The sequence below is a fragment of the Pagrus major genome, chromosome 5, assembly GCF_040436345.1.
Source record: "Pagrus major chromosome 5, Pma_NU_1.0".
Taxonomy (NCBI): domain Eukaryota; kingdom Metazoa; phylum Chordata; class Actinopteri; order Spariformes; family Sparidae; genus Pagrus; species Pagrus major.
In genome coordinates, this window is record NC_133219.1 from 24,205,986 (window position 1) to 24,228,278 (window position 22,293).

Genomic DNA, 22,293 nt, shown 5'->3' on the forward strand with positions numbered 1-22,293 from the left:
ACTAAACGGGAAACACCCTCTTATGGTTATCAGATTGCTCTACCATCTCATTGTCTGCCCTCCAGGATTAGCCCGTGAGTACGTTTAAGTGATAGCAGGACAAAATGGATGTTTGTGCCTACACAATGAGACCCTGTACCTCTTCTCAGGATTCATTTGCTCATACTCAAGAGTTCAACACGTGAGGGGAGGCAGATAAAATCCAAATGGTCTGCCAAACAATCAATGGCTATTGGGGGTGACGGCATCAGAAGATCTTCCCTGTAGTTAATACTGGACTGAACTTACTGAACTTCACCTGGTGGTTATATCATAATACAAGAAATTGTGCAAAAATTAGCATCACTAAAAATCTGAATCTCAAAAGTTATCTGCTGAAGGGTATGTGCGCAGAAATTTTCATTATCTGTGTGCCAGCTCTGATCACTCACAATGTGGACCTCTAAAAAGAAGATACTTATCTAATATCATTATGATCGTGCATCAACAGGGCTATATATCACCAACTGACCTGGGAACTAACACAATTTCCTCAGTTTAATGGACGTCGATGTGCAAATCATCGTCAATACACCGGTATGAAAACCTGTCAACGTCTGCTCATGTCAGAATTGTCAGATTCTATCTGCTAGTTTCTGAGTTGCTGTTGACTAAACAGAAAACAAAAAGGCCATTACTCAAGCAACATTGTAGTATTATTGTGGTTCATCGGGTTTGATGAAGGTTACAAAATGTCAAAATTGATTAAATAGGAAGTCAAGCTGCTCTTTGGCATGAAGGGTTAAAGTTATTTTAGATCTCACAAAGACTGGGCCCCCAATTTAAGACTCCATAAAGGCAGCTTCTCTGTCTTTACCTGTTCCTTTCACCTGTTCGGTAAGGTGTATTTGCTCATGACGGACGTACAGACACACACACCTGCATCGCCACGTTTCCAGGACAACCCCATCCTCATGAGCCAATAAATCCTAATGGCCAAATAAGCTCCAGTGTCCCAGTTATTGCTGCCTGGTGTCTGTCGTTGTTTCTTACCAGCTCTATCTCTGGGGTCTCACATGACACAGAACTGTGCCAAGTGATGCATGTTTAGTCTCCCACAGGGTGTTTTGTGTTTTAGAGTCACAATAAAGCCACCATATCTAGAAACCTTGAGGCATATGGCCTCCACGCTATAAAAATAAGCAATAGTTGAACCTTGAAATGTATTTTTCCCTGAGCCTGACCAATCGGGCCTCGTGTTTCACGGTCACACTTTGAGCTTCGGTGGGCACACGCCGGCATACGGAGTCATCTATCGTCAGCTAGCTACCGGAGGAGAGATCTTTAACGTGACATCTTTGCCCGTTACTCACTCTCCGCCACCAGCTTGAGCTCCGGGCTCTGACGACGTACAGAGGACATCCAGAGGAAGAGTTAATAAACGTCCTGCTTCCTAAATTCCGCATGTATGCTAAGTCTGTCTGATGGGATTAAAAATGGACTCGTTTTTTTTTTTTTTTTTCCGCTCACCTGCGTGATGAAAGAGAAGACAGAGCCCACTTCCCTTCTCGGCTAGCGTTACGTCCGCTGGCTCGTCCCCGTGGTTTGTTGTTAGCGGTGCGCAGGGGAAGGTGGCGGGCGGGCGGGCGGATGGGGGAGCGAAGATAGCCTACACTTAAAGCCGGAGGAAGGTCCAAACAGAGCGGACTGTGGTGGCGAGCTGAGACCGTCTTCAAGCCTGGCTCGACCGACACAAGCTCCCTCCCTTGAACAGACGGGGTTTTAAACAGCTACTGCCTCACGCTCTTCCCATGGAGGGATTTTGCCTTTCATAAAGCCACGGGGGTTGACGTTGATCAACACGCATGCCCACATCCACCCGTGACGTAAAGTGTCTACCTATCGCCCCGCCTTGGAACCGCGGCTCAGCCAATCAGTGGCGGGCTGCCGGTGACGCACCCCTCCCTCCCTCCCCTGTGAAGATCCATGTGACAGCGGCCTCGACAGTTTTTGTAATAATGACCTTTCTTGCATAACCTGCACAGTTTGCGCCTGCCGCTGTACAGTTGTCTAACCACTGCGCCCACCGCCTCCTAAAATGATTTATTTGTTTTTTTTTAAAATGGTTGTCTTTCTGCTTTCTTCAGTGGAAACATCTCTGTTTGCACCACGCTGCCATCTAATGGCTGTTTATTTTAACTGCCTTCATTGGCCTACTTTGAGACACCTTGGGCTGGGTTATCCTGGCATAACCTATTTGGCATTTGGCATAACACACACAAATTAGCCTTCACTGGTGTCATCGCGTGATGATAAAGTCTGGAATAGTAACACATAAGCACAATGTTGCCTGAATATAAAGGGACAATGCTTTATTATCTAAATTGTATGAAAACATTTTTGGCCACTTGGGGGGGCAGAGGAACTCAAAAACAAGATGACAAGTTTTTGCCATGCTATGTTATCAGAAAATGGTCTAGTGAATAACCAAACAATGAACCAGACCTGTTGTGTAAAGTAAAGTAAACCTTGATTGAAAAGTAAGGATATTGTGTTAAAATGTTACTTTGGTAAAAGTAAGCCACCCATAGGAATAGTACTTGAGTAAAGCAAAGCCTTAGAGGATCTGATATTAAATGTACTCAAATATCAAAAGTACAAGTAAAAGTAAAATTATAAAAAAAAATATTTACATGTATTTATGTACCGCATACTATGGGTCAACCACTTATTGTCCTGATTATCACATCAGATGGTCAGCATTTTTCTGATTATCGGAATGAGTATTTTTATTTCCTCTAGAACACATATTCATTTAAATACAACATATAGTGTGTTGTTGTAATTAGCTATGTATTTCACCACGATGGCAGGGTGGACAAAACTTCACCTAAAACTTGCCTTTTTTCCATGTACAGTTAGGGTCAAGTATCTGCAGCCAAGTGGGAGTAGAGTGAAAAATGGGTTGAGGGTCATGTATCATGTGGGTCAGCTGAGTGATGGATCTTCTTTGCGATAATTTGTGTATATAGTCTCACCAAACAGTTATTCAAATTTTGAGCTACAGAGTCAACCCTTCAGGCTCCCTCCAGGTCTGAGGCCTGAGACAGTTTCATAATGTGGCAAATCCATTTTGTGCATCTAATGAATAGTCTACGTATAATGCTCACTGTTCTTTTGGTCTTTAGCGACTAGGTTTTCGTTAATGTATTGAAGCTTGAGTTTTTAACTTCTACAAACACACAAGAAAGCCATGATGACATAAACAAAATAGCAGATGTTTCTACAATGAGTCATTAAGAGCCACATTTAACTATTTATACTTTAAGTATAAATAGTTAAATATCTGAGTCCATAGTTTTAGCTTCACTTGCATTTCACTAAACATTTACAGTCTGTTTTTGTTTGCCATTAGATAGGATGTCTGTCCTCTGGGTTTAACAGGTGTGTAATTCTACAGTAGTCCAGACATGAGCGTGTATTCTTTTTAACTATATGTGTGCGTGCATGTAATTGGCCCCCCTAATAAACCAGTGGAGGTGAGGCAAGGATGAAGCAGCTGATGCCAATCAGATAATGCAAGAGTCACACCCGTGCTCCAAATTTAAATCATGTGTCACTGTTTTCCTCCTGATTAATTTCTCTCTTTTCAGTTCACTTCATGTTTGTTCACCACACAGTTTTTGTTGCTCAATAATCTGAATGCATGAGGGGAAACACAGTGAGGGGACACATCGCAGACGTCGACAGCATCTTTAATTAACCGTCATCACAAAGGTCCTACTGTACTGTACATAATACTGTGGCACTTAGAGTCAGCATGCTCGTAGATACTGAAGAACCAAGATAAAGCCTTAATTCAGCATAAGAACACACTTATAACAGTCCTTTTGTTTCTTCACAATTCTGTACAGACTCATTTTCCAATCTGACCAGCTAAACATCATCTTCCAAAATACAAAAAAAGAGAAATATTTGAATAATACATTTAAATTCTGTGGAGAACCGCTACTAAACATGATGTCAAACTGGTTAACACAGAGATCTCTAAAACAAATACTCAGTTCTGGTCCTATTCCATCACCCAGTGCAGCACAGATGAGGCCAATACAACATAGGGCATTTAACTATAACTATACATATATACATACACCAGTGGTGTATCAGGTGCAGGTATCTACAGTGCCTTTATTGCAGGCGCATATAATACATCAGAAAATTGTAGTGCAAGCTAATTCCACATCACATATTTGATGACAGACATGCTTTAGTTAATTTCTCTTTTTTTGTGCGATTTTTTTTCTCGTGCTGCTCTTAGTTCACTTCATCCAATGCTCTAAAACCTCTTGAGGAACCAGCGGTCTGTGTGTATGGAAGAGAAACAGTGTGTGTGAGAAAGTGTATTAGTGTTAAAGCTAGTATCCCTGTGTGCTCAGGTCAGTGGATTATTGTACAGTAAGCTTCTTTATTCCTTGTTGGTGCTTTTGGTTTGATGATAAAAGCACAAGGAGCTCTCCTGTTTCTTCAGTTTGGACACAAATAAAACAACTGGCTGGACAGATGAGGACTTTTACCCAGGAAGCTCTTCTTTTGTCTGTAGCAGTCCTTTTAATCCAGAAGCAGTTGCAAGATACAGCTAAAGGAGTGCGGCGAGAAATGGAAAAAAAACTCCTAGTTCTTCTATTCTGTATCTTTACAGTAACTACATTATGTGCCAGGATGTTGTGTTTGCAGTGTGTGGAGTATAGAGTATGAGGGGCATGTATGTGTGTTGTGTTTGTGTGTGAGTTGTTCAAGTGGGCTTATGAAGGAAAACAACTGAGAGCGTCCTGATTCTTTATATCACGTTCTCAAACAGCTGCATGGAGTTCATGATGTTCTCGTCCTGGAACAAAGATAAAGAAAAACATTTGTCAACAGAGGTCTGAAGTAAACGTAAAGTTCAGGTCGATATGTTTAAAATTGCTTGTGACATAAAACCTGTTAGCCACAGTCAAAATGTAGCTTTAAGTGAAGTCTATCCATACAAAAGTGTTGTAGTAATTATGAATAACACTGAAAAATAAACCAATTGTTACAAATTATATAATGACTGTTTAAAACACACTGGACTTAAATATGTGTCTACCACCCATATATAAATCCTATATGATGCATATACTGTACATAACCATCCACTTACAGTAATGTGTATAAAGTTATCAAGCACTTTACCAAAACAATATTTATTCCTTTGCAGTCTCTGTATTTATTTACAATCTACAGAAACACTTGACTTGTCATTATTTGTAGCTGTATGTCCATTTCTATCATCCAGTAAACTCTTCTTTGTATAAATACATTGCGAACAACTTAGAACTGGAGTCAAATTCCTTGTTCGTGTACATATACTGGCCCAATAAATTTGATTCTGATTCTGGATATAAGTCTTGTATAATATCCTGTTGTTTGTTTACTGGTGTCTAGTTATCTGAAGAACACAAGAAAACAGCAGGGCCAGCCTCTTTTCGCTGCTAGAAGGACCATTTTGTTTAACCGAAAGAACGATACGATACGATACGATACGATACGATACTTAATTCCAGGTTGCACTGAAATTCATTTTGCATCCTCAGGCAGCTCCGCTCAAGAAGTTTACAAACAAATTAGACATATGGCGCATATTCATAGAAACACATCGAACTGTCCTGAACCTGTAACATGCCACATAATATCTAACTTAGCAACACACTGATTTTGCTTGAGCAACAGTATAGACTGATGTATTAAATCATTTAGAAGCTAAGATGGCTTCTTAATGGACAACTAGAATTTTTTAATAATTAGTCATTTAGGATTAAAGTTGAAGTTTCCCTTTGAGGTCTTTATGCAGTTGTATTTAGATATCACCAACACTGTGATGTTCTCACCTCTGCTGTAACTTGTTTTTGTTGTTTGTATGTGAGATGATTAGGAACTTGCTCCCATATAACAAGTAATGCAGATCATGTTATCTCAAACACAGATTAACTAAGCATTATGTTTAATAATGTGGTACTATAGTCACGTCCAACATGTTGTTGTTTTTGTTGTTGTTATGTTTACTGGTGTATTTATTGTGTTGTACAATGTTTTTAACTTTATGTATAATACTGTATAAATGTAAAACTGTAAAAGTCTTGCTGAAACACTTCTTGGTTTAGAATAGATAGTTTCTTTTGATGGTGTGCTGTCAAATTTCAGTCCTTTAGCAGATTAGCATCGATCACAGATTTAGCAGCTAATTTGGGAATACATGGTATGTTATAGAACATTGCAAAACTCTTATTTTCACTCGTTTCACTTCGTTTTGATTGAGACGTGTTTGAACAGCTGCAAAGTTGAAACACATTTATTGCCCAATGTCTGAGGTTGGGTTCAATGAAATCACACAGGTGGTCAATCTCAAACAGAATATTCGCTCATGATCTACTAACCCCTTTGAGTCAGAGCTTCATTGATGTTTACAGGACAAGCAAACAAAACATGAGTCAGCCCACATAGTTTAATCTCCGACTTCAAGTACTTATGAAGTCAGGAAAAAGTCTCCTAACAGCTTGTACATTATATTTACAACAAGGGGCCAAAAGTCAAATATTTGCCCAAGTATATCATCTACTTTCATCACAGAAAATATTTTACCAACACGTGTCGAGAGTTGTGCCCACACCCTCTGTTTACACCGGGAGGTAAATGCCTCCGCAGTAGTCCATAAATATCAATTAGCATTTTACAGCTTCGGAAACTGTAATGACATGTTTTTGTTTTTCAGCTCCAGTCTGGGAGAAAGCACAGAAACATGTCTTTAGTGATGTTGTGACTGGCATCAGGGTGAACAACAGTGGTGTAGCTCAGCGGCCTCATTTATAAAACAGACTTATGATCAATTTTGATGTTATGTATGATTTAAGCAGAAAACCACCTTTAAGTAGTTATTTATCAAACATTACTTTGACGTGGAAATGGTCTAACCTCTAAGCAAAGTCTAAAATTGACTTAGGTGATTTTCCTGCTGGTTATGTAGGGGTATTGCAGTTAGGGATGCATATTCATCCAAGCCTGTTGTAAACTTTGCATGAGCTTTATGAACAATGTGCACTGGTGACACACTGACACACCAAGCTGCATGTTTGGCTTTGTTTGTCAACCTGCTATTTAGCCCACCAAGTAATATGTGTTTTCTGGCTTCAGTCTCCTCTACCATCTCCTTGATCTCGTCTTCTGAAAGGTTTGTTTTCCCCTTTTGGTCCATAGCCATTCCTGACTCAACCCTCATTTGCGTTGACTTTATATAAGGGGTAACCACAAGGCAGGTGCTGTCAATTTAAGTTGATTTGAGATTTACAGATCACAGGTGCGTAATTTACAAATGTGTTTCTTAGAACCTTTTGTGCCGTATCTGAATTCAAAAAAGCTTATTAAACCAAATAACTCATGTATCCTTAACTGATAATGCAACTATTATTGTGAATATATTGTGATATTGTGAATTTAAAGAACATTTGTGTATGTATCATGGTTCACTTTCTAGTGTGTTGTGTTGTGCTGAAAGCCGGTCTTTAGTTTATGTTAGCTGACTCAATTTCTAAACTAACGTTAGCTACTGTTGCCCTCTGTTAGTGGAACGGAGAGGCACTGAGATAAGGAACTCGAGAACGTGCATTAAGTCACATCCTTTGGACTATCATGGAAAATCTGACCCCAGTCTTTCACAGAGAAATCCACAGTCCAGCAGTATTAAACAACTTAAACACTTCGTCCATAGGCTTGTATAGGCAATCAAGAGAGATGGGGAAGATCTCATTTTTCACATCACGTTACAATTTGTGCATATGTGGCCAATAAAAAAATGCTGAAAACATGTAAATTGCTACAAAAATGTTTACTTTGAGCCACTTTAAGGGGGGTAACTTCTCATTGAATTGCCTGAAATGACTGACAGTGTCAATTCAACATAAATTCTCTAAAAACAAATACAGATTGAGCCTGAACACTGAGCCTGACAACAGCACTGTGGAAAACAGTCTTTAACCAAACAAACAACAGTTTAACTTAATGATGCAAAACATTCCAACATGAAAATAGAGTGTGTGCATAATATATAGTTTGAGGTTCTTTTAATATTGTATTTTACTGTTATGAACTGACTCCAGACTCTTGTGGTTTGGGTTATGAGCAGTTCAGCTGCAGTAGTTCAGTGACCCAGAGAGTGGGAGGTTGGGTTTTACCGCTGGCTCCACAGTGGAGAGGATGACAGATGCAGAAAGAGATAAATGTCCTGTTCTTGGGGTGATGTACATACAAAACACTCCTATACTGTGGTCAACTTTGTCTTTAAAGTACTTTAAAGCAGTTACTTTTCCTCCTATAGAAGAAGAGTAGAGTAACAGAAGAGTGAAGTTAACATCCCCAACCACCAAAACTACCAACAACTAATGGCTTGTGAGTTTTTTCCTCCTATTCCTTCTGTGATTGTTGGTTTTGCAGAGGTAACAGAGACTTATTTGTCTGACAATAATATGATCACGTGAATAAGAGCTGACGGAAAACAGAGAGGAAAATAAAAGGGTTAAAAGTGAAGTTGATTAAAAAAAAAACTTAGAATCATAAGAAGAGGGAGGTTGTGGAAATAATTCAGGAAGGGGATGGGAAAGTAAGGTTTTTCTCAAAAACATAAGTGATGCTATGTGTGGACGGGAATAATCTTAGTCATTGCTTGATCGACCAGTGACATCACTGATCTGTGACCTGTATGACTGTCTTTGTATTACTGAGTAACTGTTTGTGGCAGTGGGTAAGAAAGTAACAGCAAACATGAGCAAACATAAGTGATGCTATGTGTGGACAGGAATAATCTTAGTCATTGCTTGATATACCAGTGACATCACTGATTCTTGACCTATTGTATATGCCTGTTTTTGTATTACTGAGTAACTGTTTGTGGCAGTGGGTAAGAAAGTCACCTTCTGACAGGTCTCAATGAACTCTTCAATGGTCACAACACCATCTCGGTTTTTATCCATTTTCTGTAGGAAAGAATCCACAAAACATAGAGAAATGACACATTAGTGAGGACAGTTTGTGATCTTCATTTGAATAGAAATATAACAGAGGCTATGTAGCACAGTGTACATGTGTGTTTATTTGTGTGCATCAGAACCTGGAAGAACTTGTCCACATGTTCATAGGGAGCTTCATCTCGTACACAGGGGTAGGTGTACCTCCCCATCATGTCATAGATTGACTTCATAATCGCCAGCATCTCCTGAAGACAAGAGGACGGAAGCAAAGTCAAAGAGTTAAAACAATCACTCATTATTTTGTGTGGCTAAATTTTAGATTTACTAAGCTTAGCTATAACATAATGAACGAAACTTAACAGAAGTTAATCAGAGATTAAATCATGCTGGTTTGACCTGCAATTGCATTGCATAGGGCAGGCATTACATCCTTCAGAATATAATTAGAAAATCCAGATTGTAATGGTACGGTTCATAATTTCTTTTGATCAAATTTACTTTGTTTTAACCCTCACACACCTCTTTGGTGATGTAGCCGTCCTTATTGATGTCGTAAAGGTTAAAGGCCCAGTTGAGCTTCTCTGTGACCGAACCTCTGAGCAACACTGACAGGCCGATGACGAAGTCCTCAAAGCGGATAGAACCGTTTCTGTCGATGTCAAATGCGTTGAACAGGAAGTGAGCGTAGGTGGTTGCATCTGTGGACAAAAGGAGTCGGGTTCATTAATTGAGTGTACAGTACATGGCATTCAAAGCAGCAAAGGAAAATTATTGGGGTGGGGAGGAGGTTTGGACCTTATGTTAGACACAGGGGACTTCAGCATTATATTTTCACGTTAGGGGAATGGGTCGAGTAGTGCTGAATATGCATTATATTGTATTATATTGATTAACTCTTTATGATACATTTAATTTCATTCTACTAAATACATCTACTCCACTAAATCACAAAGAAAAATATTATGCTGTTCACTCTTTAAAATATGATGCATTTGTTCCCTGCAAAAATCTCCTTCCTATGAAGTAATTTTAGTTTATAAGTCGGTATAATATTCCTGCATGTTAACATGCAAATCAACTTGTTTCAACTGTCTTCTGAAATTATGTTTTATTTCTCTTCATTCTAGTGCAGCGACTTATCATTATATGCCAAGATGCAGTTTGAGGCATTATGTTATTAAAATGAGCTGCACTTCCATTAGCAACGACCGCAAAGTACTTATAAATTAATGTATCAGTAACACGATTTCAATACTAGTCTATATATAACACAACAAAGTGGGCATTGAACAATACTTTTACTTTTGATACTTGAAGCACATTCGGCCTACACGTCTGTACTTAATAATTTATAATATATAATATAATTTTAAATGCAGGACTTTTATTACTTTTATTTACTTTTACAATTTCAGTTGATGAATAAATACTTTTACTTTGAAGACCTAGACAGCCGTCGTTGGCTAAAATCAGCTATTGCTCTTAAATATTTAATAGCTTTCGATTGGCTCATCCTATCCATATGCTCTAAAAACTCATGTAATGTAGAGTTTCTCAGCTGCTCAGTGGTTCCATAGTGAACATGATTACACCATCAAGTTCTGCAGCGTTGGTTTGTCAAGGAAACCCACAGTTGTAGCCGAGCTACTTTTATTATTCATGTTCAATGGGTAATATATTAATTACTTTTGCTTCAGTGTCTTCTGCTATGATATACTAACCTTTGTTTTTAGTCTCTGAACTTTTTGGACAGATCTACATGGTCAGTAAATGAAATATAGGATTACACCTTTTTTCCACTGAAAACAGGGAGGATAATCTTATAATAAATGGCTGTAACTTGCTTAGGAAAGGTCAGATGTAGACAAAAATGCATGTCTAAAACATCCAAGTACATCTTTTTAAATAAAAAAACTTCCTGAGGTTCAGTCACCACCCTCCCCACATTATAATTTTCGCACAGTCTAATAAGAAAGGACAAGAGAGGAGAAATTGTTTTAAACGTCTAACCTCCTTGGGGAAAGAACTGAGAATAGATAGTCTTGAATGTCTCCTCATCAACCATTCCACTGGGACACTCCTGCTCAAGAGAGGAAGAGAAAAAAAGCGCATATATCAGAATAATTCAAGTCTATATAAAGCATTGTAATGGAGTTAGAGCAATGAAGGACGTCTGAGCAAATGGATGTACATTCTTGAAGCCTCGATAGAGAGACTGAAGCTCCTTCCTGGTGAACTTGGTCTGAGCCTGCAGCTGGTCCAGCCCCTCTGGCTGGTGACGCACCGTCGACAGCTCCAGATCACTGTCGCTGCTGTCTGTGGGAGAAAGAGACAGACAGAGAGAGAAGGGGATGGATAGATAGAGAGTAGGAGAGAGAAAAGAAAGAAATAGAGAGAGAAGATACGTAGAGAGAGGGAAAGGGGGAGGATGGGGGCAGACATTGAGTGTGTGGATGCAGGTCAACATTCAGGGAGGGGTGGGATCACACTTTCAACAGGGAGGCATTTGTTATAGAGCAAGAGGGGAAAACGTGCGAGTTTAAGAAAGAAATTTAGCAAATGACAGGCGAATGAGGGAGTGAAAAAGAAGAGGAGGTACTTTCTTCATGGCGGGAAAGTCACTAAAAAGTTTGTATCTGCTTTTTTACAAAAAAGAGAGCAGAAAATCAGAATTTGAGAAATTCAATCAAAGTCAGTTTGTACTCACACAGATTTAGTGTTGCGGTATTATTTGTTACCAGTTCACACACACTGAGAGAAAGCACTGCACGACTGGGAAATACAAGAAAAAAAAGGGGAGGTTTTCTCAAAGTTAGTTGGGTTTCAACCGTTACCATACTCACCATCTTTAGATAGAGAGAACAGAGGAGGAGGGGTGTTGAAACCAAGATGGAGTGAAAGAGAGTAAATGGAGAACAGTGAGAGAGCGATAGTAAGAGGAAGAAAAAAACAAAGAAAACAAGTCATGTCAGAGCAGACACTGAGAGGTTTATATACAACGGGAGCTGAGCGGTGCGGAGGAAAACACTCCAGTTATATTCTGATTAAACATCCAGAAGCAGTGACATATAATATGCTGTGAAACATAAACCAAAACCACAGTGGGGAGAGGTGATCCACTCTTATGTAATACTGGATCGTTTCTTTAGGATTCAATTAAAACATGACCTCTGACCACCAGACGAATACGTTCATTCATAAAAATCAAAAGTACGTCCTTCATCACATGTAATAACTGATGACTGAACAGTATTTTGTACTTGAGCATAAAAGTTTATTCTTGACTTTGGAAACAGTAGTTTGGCATAAAAAAAAAAAAAAAACTCAACTCAAAGTCCAGCTTTTGTTTTCCAGCTCTCTTTGTCAACATAGTTTTCTGTTTCAACTTGCATTTACACACAATACTGCTGCTTCATATTGCTGTTTCATGTTGTATCAGAGTTATCGTAATAACGAGCTTTAGGATTTCAAATAGCATCTATATTACTTATACCTAGTGTCATTTTAATTAGTGGGACTATATCAACAAACCACAGATATGGAAGTAAGGAAGTGGGGCCATCTCCAGGCACGTGTGTGGCAACCAAAATGGGTATTTTAGGCCAAATGTTTTGGCCATGATGTTTTCCTAATCCTAACCAGACGGTTAATATGCCATCTGGTATGGCATATACTGGTATACACTGTATGATGTAATTAGCCAACCAACCAGTTGTCACCAACTGAGCTTTTCTAAAGGAAGGAAACTGTATTTTTATGACCCAGTTTTAAAGATGTGTGTCTTTTAATATTTATGTTCCTTGGGCTGAGATCCACAGACAGGCTGGGGAAGTCAAGAAGTTTCTGAGAGAAGGCGTAACACAAAGTTGATTTGGGTCTTTGCTGGGGATTTGCTGACTATGACAAATTGTCAAAACATTACCAGCCTTTTTCTTTAAAGTCTTTGAAATGATACTGCAACTGATAAATAAAAAATGCCATTATTATTTACACCCTTCTCATCTTTTTAAGCACCTCACAACTATATCTGCTCCTGTCATGATTTACAACTATCCACACTCAGAGTCAAACAACGTTTACAAATACCTACAAGTGTATTCAAAGTAAGAAAAAGAAAATCCCTCCAGCCTCCTCGCTCCGTGCCATCCTCCTCCTCCTCACTGCCCCTCTCCCAGGTTGTCTCACCGGTCTCAGTGATGTCGATCAGGCCCAGCAGGTGCATCAGTTTGAGGAACATGATCACCAGGCAGACGATCCCAACTGTCTGCAGTCCTTCCGTCTCCCACCTCACGCTCATCTTCCCCTCGTCTTCTCGCTTTTCCTCCACGATCCCTCTCTTTGTTTTCCTCTACTACATACTTGGACTTTCTACACACCTTTCTTTCAATCCATCAGTCTCTTTCAGCCTCACTCTCTCTGTTCTTCTTCTTTATCGCGTCCAGTCTCTGAAACAGTGTCACTCACTCATCACTCTGTTTCTGTCACAATTTTTTCCCTGAAGTCACTCAGTTTAGCTCTTCCCTTCTGTTTTTTTAATTAACTGCCTGTTTTTTTTTACCCCGTCCTCTCTTTTGTTCTAATGGATCTTTCAGGATATTCTCCACAACTAGGAGCAGGGTCTGATTGTCCAAATCCTTTATTAAGATCGACTGGATCAGATAATTGCAGTAGAAATACCTCTAAAAAATAGAAAAAATCTAGACCACAACGTTAATCCATGGGAAATCCAATCAGATGGGGACACGCAAGCATACAGCTGGTTTGGGATTCCTTCAGTTGGTGCCGAAACTCAAATAAAAAAAACAGCATCCAACAACTGTCCACAGATGATATGTGTCACAAAATCCTTCACTGACTGAATCACTGATGCTCTCCTCTCCTTCCTCTCTCCACCCCACATCTTATTGTCTGCTAATTAAGGCCTGCCTTTAAGGAATCAGAGAGCATGGTGACGAAGGTCAACAAGTGCCCTGAATCCCATTTTCCCAGTCAGCTATGTGATCCACTTTCTAATTGTTCCCCTGTCTCTCCTGGGGTCCCTAACACAGATTTAATACTGTGTCAAACACTCATAATCATGTAATAAAGGGAGACAGTGCGCTCCCTCTAGTGGAGACTAATGAAACAACTGAAAGAGAGAACGTGCAGATAGACACGTTTTGCTTTGATTACAAATTGAACAAGTTACTTAATCCATGATGTTTGGATGTGAAAATTCTTCTTTCTTTCTCTATTCACAATTAAATTGCTTTGCATGAATTGCAGAATTACACTCTCATTCATTGTGTGAAATACAATCACAATCACAATCTCTGTCTTCTCTGTCCCCATGCCCACACACAGCTCACTGCCATGCAGTTACCTGACCTTCCTCCCCACTCTCTCACCTGTTTTCACTTTCTCTCATCAGTCTTGCAGTATTTAACCTATTGAATGGATTTCCAAGAAATTTGGATGGAGGATGGGTCTCAGCCCAGAATAGGCACCAGCAACTTTTCTTGTGGATCTGGATAAAGGATTTTTTTCTTTAACTTTCTTTAAGATTGCAAGATATGGCATTTTCCCACATTTTCACTAATTTCTCAGGGAATAATACACGGATCTCAATGAAAAAAAAAAATAATCAGGTGTATTTAGGTGGCTGGTATCTACAAGTGAGTACAATTTGATGTAGATCCATGATCTGGTGAGCCAAAATTATGGTTAAACAGTGAAACAGGGCTATCGAGTATGGTATTGGATTAGGCTTGATTGAATTAAAGAGGACTGTTGAGCCTTGGTTGAGGTATACACTCTACCTATACCCCATACCTGCCTGCTGCCGGCCTTTCCTTTTCCGAAAATCACAGAAATCATCCTGTCTGCCTTTACATTCTACACATGGGTCCTTCCCTTGTTGCCATTCCCCTGCACTCCTGTGACGTACACAATTGCAAACTGTGTCAACAAAGGTGATAAAAAAAGAGAGTTCTAGAAACCTGATACCTTTTTCTAACTGAGTGAAGTTTGCATCTAATTGTGGACAAGAGCTTATCTGTAGTTTGGTAGAAAAAAAGTTTCTACATGATACTGCTCACAACAAAATCAGTGGATTATCTTGAGTAACTGGGTCATGACTTCTGGCATGAGACATTGCTGTTGAGTTTTTCAAGTTAAATTTGTTTCATGAAAATGAGCAAACAAATAAAATATGAACAAATAAAGCTGCTCATTCCCTACCCCATTTCTTTACAGTATATTGATGTAATTCGCCACTAAAATATCCTGCACGAGACTCAAATGTGGAGTATAAATACCACATATTGGTATCACAGAGTTCTCAGAATAGGGCTCGTATACATCTCTATAGACAAGGCTACCTCTGGCATCAGATGTCAGCCCAAAATAGGACCAAGTTGGACTGAACCCAAAATCGACCTCAGAGCAGAGAGGACGGGACTGAAACAACAATGAGAGGCCAGCTGGTTTGTTTTTACATCAGATCATTTTACTGGATTTTAAACATGCACACAAACATGTACTGTATGTGGACAAACACAAGCAATTTGAACAAAAACAGTGCATTTGTAGTGCAGCAACATCAAACGATCTGTGAGTGTTGATGGTATAAATAATGCAACAAATAAGCTACCAGACCTTATTGGCCTGCTGATTGATGTACGGCTGATGCTAAATGTGGAAAATCCAAGATCCCCTCAAGGTATGATTTATTACTTATAAAAAACACTTAATAATAATGAGTTATTATTTATAACAAAAAATAAATAATTTACAAATTCTTAAATTGCATCTTCTCCTGATCCCTCATTAAAAAGTCCAGAATATATGAAAACACAACAGACATCAGATCACTGATTAAGAAGAGCTCTGGCAATCACTTCTTTAACATGAGGCATTTTAAAACAACATTATAGCACCAGAGAAGATATAGCAGTGCTGAAGGCTGCAACTGAGATTCCTACAAGAGTCCAATTTCACCTATCAAACTACTGTTTTTCAGATTTCAACATAGTCTAAAAAGATGTTTCAAAGCAGCTTGTACACAGATGTGTAGGTATGTCTTTCTTTATTACTTTAATTGTAATATTGCCTAATAAACAGTCACATTTTAAAATATTTATTCTAAATATTATGAGACTCAGCTTGTGGATAACTGTAGACATAGAGCTGAAACAATGAGTCAATTATTCAATTCAACATTAAGCCAGTTAATTACTTAATTGATTGACTGACTACTAATTGGCAACTATGTTGACAATTGTTTAGCTATTTTTATTGCAGCTTCTGATGGTTCTTAAATGTGAGAATTTGCTGCTTTTCCTGTACACCTGTGTAACTGAGATCAAAATGAAGGTCAAGTTGGATGGTTGTGGTCTGACCGATGAGTACTGATTATTGGAGTAATGACTACTGAGCTGTCGTGGGAAAGAAAAGAAAGAATGTTGACACGTTAATGGCTGGTGTGATCCCATTGCAAGATGGTCTCTGTTTGTAGAAGGTAAACTCTTCTATATATTAGGACATGACCTCAGTGCCCCCAGTTACAGCTACAGTCTTGAGCTACACTATTACATCCTGAGGAATAACCTTTAAAAAAGTACAAAGTCAAATGCCATGATATAAGTGCGAAGAGTAGAAAACTCTTGAATGACTGCAGACCTGAATCAGCACTTCAGTGAGGATCTCAATAACAACTATGATCTTCACAAAGTTGATATTTATAGCAGACCGCATTAGGAGTCTATTTCCACAGAAAGCTAATCAATGAGGAGCAACAACATCTGGACTTCTGAATCCTGAAAAAGTACGACAGCCTGACAATCTACTTTTCTCCCCATTTCTCTACATCAAGACAGGGGCACGTATGTGAAATGTAAAATAGTTAAATATGTTTAGGTTGATGAGAGGAAGCTCAGGCAGATGAGATAATGACTTTGCAGTTGGTAAATTAGTCTCACTGAGGAGGTGATGGAGTAATGAAGTGGCAGGAATTGGGATGAAGTGGCAGGAATCGGGATGAAGACACATGCTGATAATTTCGGAGGCTAGTGAGGGATGGCCAGTGTCCTTCAGGGTCCTGGAGGAGTACTCCAGACTCCATATTTAGGCGGCCTCAGAGAAAGCCTGTTCGATACTGCATGTATAATTGATGTGAAGTAATGCTAGACTGGGGTGTAGGCCCTGCCACAGAGGGAGGAGGAGGAGGAGGAGGAGGAAGGACTATTGGAGGAATTGAAGATTGGAGCGATTGAGAGGAGTGATAAATAATGAAAGGACATTACTGGTGTTTTTGTTGAATTTATTACTCATGATGCTGAGCCATACAAGAGGCACTAATGTGCCGACTGGAGCCTTCCTGCTGTAATTGTCTTGGCACACTGACTGCAGGGCACTCTGACTGGCTGGACTTTAGCCCAAAACTCTCATCAAAGGGTGCTGCATCATTCAAAGAGTAGTATCCGATGGCTATTTTACAGTCCCAGATGTACACAGACTGTTGGCCCATCAAGGTTTTACGGGTTTTGTCTTAGTAGGCAGAATAAAACATCCCATTAACCTTTGCCCACTTTGATGCCATACATAGATTTACTGATAGTCCAGAACTTTCAAATATCAAACAAATACATCAGAAAAGGGCGCTGTAGCTATAGCATAGTGTTGTTTAATTCTCTTTATGCATATTTCCATTTTATTTTATAGGTTTTTATTTTTATTACATAGAGCTGACAGGGAATGAGAGGACAGAGGGAGGATTCCTGACCAGCTACACTGAGATTACAAAATCAGCATAAACACATAAACACCATGGTCACTCTTTATTTATTTAAATATTATTATTATTATTATTATTAACAGTGTACATTGATTGAAATGACTCTAAATGTACAAGTATTAGCTGAAAGGCACTTTTCGCATATTGTCCCTTGGTCAGATGTTTAATTAGCCATTAAAACTTTAAAACTACGTCGCCCCATCTCTGTTTTATTCATTACCCTTATAAAGTGTATGTTACGACTCGCTTTTGTCTTTTATTGTAAAGCACTTTATATAAATAAAATGTATTTGAATTACTTAAGAATAGGAGGCAAAGAGGAAAAATCATAGTATTTTAAGTAAACACCAGTCCTGTCAGAATGAATAAGCCGCTGGGTAGTTAAATCTATAACAATGCTGTGATATTTCAATGTGAAAACAAGGTGATTTACACTGTGTGATCAGTTTAAAAGTTTTTAAAAATGACACTCAGGTATAATTACATATCCGCTAAACTTAAAAAAAAAAATGTGACCAATGGATGATGATTCATTTAATGTTGGAATATTCTTTTGGTTCTCCTTTTATGAAACAAGTGATACAGAGTCTTGGCAAATGGTTGCATAAATACCACCAGCTGTGTTTAATAGACGACGGGGTCACTCTTATATTACAGCAGGATATTCCAAACAAGGGTTTGCATTGGTAGGCTTCTTTCCAGATAATCCAATAGATTTTTCAGCGGTTTATTTATCTTAAAAAGGATTAAAATATTCTTGACTCTTAAAGGAACTCTGTCTATAACCAAATTAGGAAATGCAGCAGCATTAGGTTAGGATTTTACACATTTGGAGTTAAGCTTACATGTTTATAAAACTAGAGTTTATTAGATAAAACACTTTACTCGACCCTGACCACCCCACACCTCTCTATCAAATTGTTTATAGAAGACTGTGATGTAGTTACAAGAAGATTTAGGTATTTATCAATGTAACTAATTAATCCTGTGGAAGTTGTTATTAAAACAGATGATGAATGAGCACATAGAAAAACTTTTTTATAATATAAAATATGTCTTCATTAGAAATGTTATAATCTAATTGTTGATAAATACTGTATATGAAAAACGACCAGTGTTGGAAAGTAACTAAGTACATTTACTCTATGATTTTCAAGTACTGTACCTGAATATTTCAATTCTCTGCTACTTTGTACTTCGACTGTACTATATTTTAGAGGCGAATATCTTGCTTTTTGCTCACTACATTAATTTGATAGTTACTTACTAGTTACTTTTCAGATTACATTCTGCATCAGAGCCACAGTAGCGCATAATTAAATACATTTATTTTATCAGCAATCATTACAAATAATAATTGGTTGACCCTCAATATCTATATGTACATGTAAATATATTTTGTAAATAGTTTATCTTTACTTTACTTTTGACACTTAAGTACATATAATATCAGATACTTTAAGACTTTTAATCAAGTATGACTTTTGGGTATTTTTACAACGCTGCTTAAATGTTGACTAATCCTGTATGTGAAACACATACCTGTGTGTATGACCACATTATAATTAGCTATAAACCATTAATTAAATGTCTGTAAAGTGCTTAAACACTAGGCTAAATGTTAAATAGGGGGGTTACCCACTGAGGCAGTGAGTGATCATACAGGTACAGTCATGCCGTAGTTAACAGTAGCACCAAACCTCAGGTATCAGCCAGTAGAGGGGCCCCAGATGGGCCCTTACCTTCAAATGAGGACATGGGCTCCAAGATGCCAAACTGCTTGAGAACTGCCATGAACAGGATGATGACCACGCCGATGGCAAACAGCTCCATGCCCTGGATCCCCATGACTTCAGGACGCGGGGGCCCACTCAGGGCCAAGCCAGCACGACGAGGCCTGGCCCCGAGGAGAGAGACGAAAAAGAAGTCTGGCCGACCCGAGTAAAGCTTGGCTCGGTGAGTCAACAACAAGTGTTTTCAACAGAAGCAATCAGGGATCGGTCTGGTTGGTGGCTGAAAGCATGGGTTTGTTTTTCCAGGCCCAGGAGACAGCATGAGAGCCAGGCCAGTGAGCTGGACGAAGGCTGCTCCAATGTCAACACTGATGCTGAAGTGGAAAATATGTGGACGCCGACATATATGGAAAGCCTCCCTCTCTAGACCCATGAGGGAAAATGGGGGTTGTGTCACGAGTCATTTATTACAGTGCATTAAACGAGACGTTTAGAGTCACTTTCCAGAGTTTCCTCCTGCTTGCACTCTCGGGGAGCTCAGAATGGCAAAGACACAAGTTACTGCTCACCCTCTTAATCCAAACAGCTATTATCAGTCCTCACGTCATAGTTTAGGCTCATAATTCACATTTTGGTTTTAGATGAAAATGTCTGTTGGGATAAGCAAAGAATTCAGTACAGCCTCTGTGTCCATTTTCATCATTTTGCTCCCATTAGGTGGGAGAAAGTCCGGCTGAATACAACTGACAGATAATTACAGAACAGAACATGAAATACCAAAGTCTTTTCATCTTCCATTGACATAAAACCTCAAAACAACAATAGCAATTAGAAATAAATTACCCCATTATGTGCGCTGACCACACAAGCAATTTCTGAAACCTCATCACTGGAACGATAACATACTGTAAATGCTCTTTAACAACAAGCCGAGGACAATCAGACTCTCTAGTCTCAGTGGAATCTGCTCACAATATTCAGGATGAGATAATCTTTTGACAACAAACCTGTCGGGATCAATAATCTGAATTTCATGCAAAGTGAAACTGGGTAGAATAAGGCTGCACTGTCCAAATAATCAAAAGCATTGATCAGGCATCTACTTATAGGACTTGTGATGATTTAAATCAGCAAATTAACCACTATTTCTGCTTTTATGTCTCTCAGAAATCCTCAGGTCCAACAAAGACCTTTTCAGCACAAACTTCATTCAATCGCAAATAAATAAATTTAGGTTCTGCATCGCTGTCTCGTCCCATTCAGTCCACTTCACTGTTTGTCCAAATCCAGCTCCTCATATGGAAGAATATGGCCCATGAGAAGAAGGCACTTAGAGCAGCAGCAGCAGCAGCAGCAGCAGCAGCAGCAGCAGCGTCCAGGGAGGGAAATCCTGAGAAACTGAGAGGAGCTGTGGGTTGAGTGAAACCTCCTCCCCCAGTGTCTACCTCCTCCGCACATACTTTTCCATCATTCCCCTCTTTCTCTGCAGCTTCCTCAATTTATCTGTTGCTGCTTCTAGTTGCAACTTTTCCTCTCTCGACTCACTTAGTGAGTGCTCACTCTGGCAGAGGTTAAAAACTGAAGTGCCCTGTCCACCCTAATCCTTCCACCCATCCTGCCCATCTTGTGGTCTCTCCTTACTCCTCTGCACTCCTCCTTTTTCTTCGTTCGTCCATCTGATTCGCTTTTGCGCCCCGGGGCTTGCCGCCGCCTCCTCCTCCTCCCTCCATCCCCTCTGTCATTCCATAACTTTGGCCAACCGCAGACTTTCTCTCCCCCTCTGCTCGACTCCTCTTTCTCTGTCCTGCTCAAGAATGTCCCTCCTTCACATCGAGGCGGAATAAGACATTTCTTGAATGGGGGTCCCAACTGTGGCAAAGCTTTCAGGTCGGCAGGCATGTTTGTAAAACAGGTAATCATGTGTTTGAACCCAAGTCTGAAGTCCAGCATATATAGATTATGAGACAACAGGCCCCTGGACACAGACATGTAAAAGGCCATCTAACCATCATACTACACTGGAACAAGACACCCAGACTGAAGCGGACAATTTTGCATTTCTTCAAGGTCATCTTGTGTCACTTTGTGGGCATTTTGCATCTTTATATTCGTTTTGCTTCTCTTTGTGATTGTTTAATGTCTCTCAGTGGTTGTTTTGCTTCTTTTTGTGGTTGTTTTGCTTCACTTTATGATCATTTAGTCTCTTTTTGTTGCCCTATGCTTCTCTTTGTGGTCATTTAGTGTTGCTTTGTGGTTGTTTTGCTTCTCTATGTGATGTTTGCTTCTCTTTGTGGTAATTTTGCATCTCTTTGTAGTTGTTTTCTGTCTCTTTGTGGTTGTTTTGTGTCTCTTTGTGTTTATTTTGCTTCTCTTTGTGTTCGCTTGCATCTCTTTGTGGTTGTTTTATGTCTCTGTGTTTGTTTGCATCTCTTTGTGGAGATCACTGTGCTTGTTTCGTGCCTATTCTTAGTTGCTCTTCATTGCATATAAGTCATTTTGCACCTCTTTTGGTATTTTTCGGCCTCTTTTTCAATGTTTTCGTCTCTTTTTAGTCAGTTTGTGCGTTATTTTGCTTCTAACTTTGTGTCTCTCCAGCAGCATTTGATTGACTTTCCAACAAGAAATGTCAGCAGTCACTTCATACAGAGTTTCTGGTTTAGGGGCTCTCAGTACTCAGTATCTATCAATGATACTAACAAGCCAACCGATTATCACCCCCTGACTCTGATAGGGGGGTCAGCAGGGATGGCCAATCATATTCCAGGATGGG

General features: G+C 39.3%; 2 protein-coding genes across 5 annotated transcripts in view; both read right to left on the bottom strand.

Moving 5' to 3' along the window:
* The window catches only part of slc23a2 (solute carrier family 23 member 2), a 36,542-nt gene extending 32,107 nt beyond the window's left edge, over positions 1 to 4,435 (bottom strand). For 2 of the 3 annotated variants that reach the window (XM_073466104.1, XM_073466102.1), the window contains exon 1: positions 1,510 to 1,642. The gene's annotated coding sequence lies outside the window, so the exon portion shown is untranslated. Of the gene's footprint in view, positions 1 to 1,509 lie in introns of all 3 variants that reach the window. The other variant, XM_073466101.1, reaches the window with a different exon arrangement.
* A 373-nt stretch (positions 4,436 to 4,808) lies between these two features.
* Positions 4,809 to 19,638, bottom strand: LOC140996187 (calsenilin-like). Of its 2 annotated transcripts, none has more exons than XM_073466497.1 (7): positions 19,533 to 19,638; positions 11,209 to 11,333; positions 11,028 to 11,097; positions 9,537 to 9,715; positions 9,158 to 9,262; positions 8,961 to 9,023; positions 4,809 to 4,864 (listed from the first exon to the last, which is right to left on the bottom strand). In XM_073466497.1, exons 1-7 carry the CDS (start codon positions 19,636 to 19,638, stop codon positions 4,817 to 4,819), a joined length of 696 nt encoding a protein of 231 aa, XP_073322598.1. In that variant the 3' UTR covers positions 4,809 to 4,816. The 2 variants fall into 2 exon arrangements, with proteins under 2 accessions (XP_073322598.1, XP_073322597.1); XM_073466496.1 differs by lacking the exon at positions 19,533 to 19,638 and adding an exon at positions 13,203 to 13,314.
* Positions 19,639 to 22,293: the final 2,655 nt, after the last annotated feature.

Excerpts from the sequence above, each read along its gene's own strand:
- LOC140996187 (XM_073466496.1), bottom strand. The coding sequence starts at position 13,314 with ATGAGCGTGAGGTGGGAGACGGAAGGACTGCAGACAGTTGGGATCGTC. Across the intron at positions 11,334-13,202 it reads GATCGACATCACTGAGACCG|ACAGCAGCGACAGTGATCTG; the intron begins GTGAGACAACCT and ends TTTCTCCCACAG. Across the intron at positions 9,263-9,536 it reads ACGGCTACATCACCAAAGAG|GAGATGCTGGCGATTATGAA; the intron begins GTGTGTGAGGGT and ends TCTTGTCTTCAG.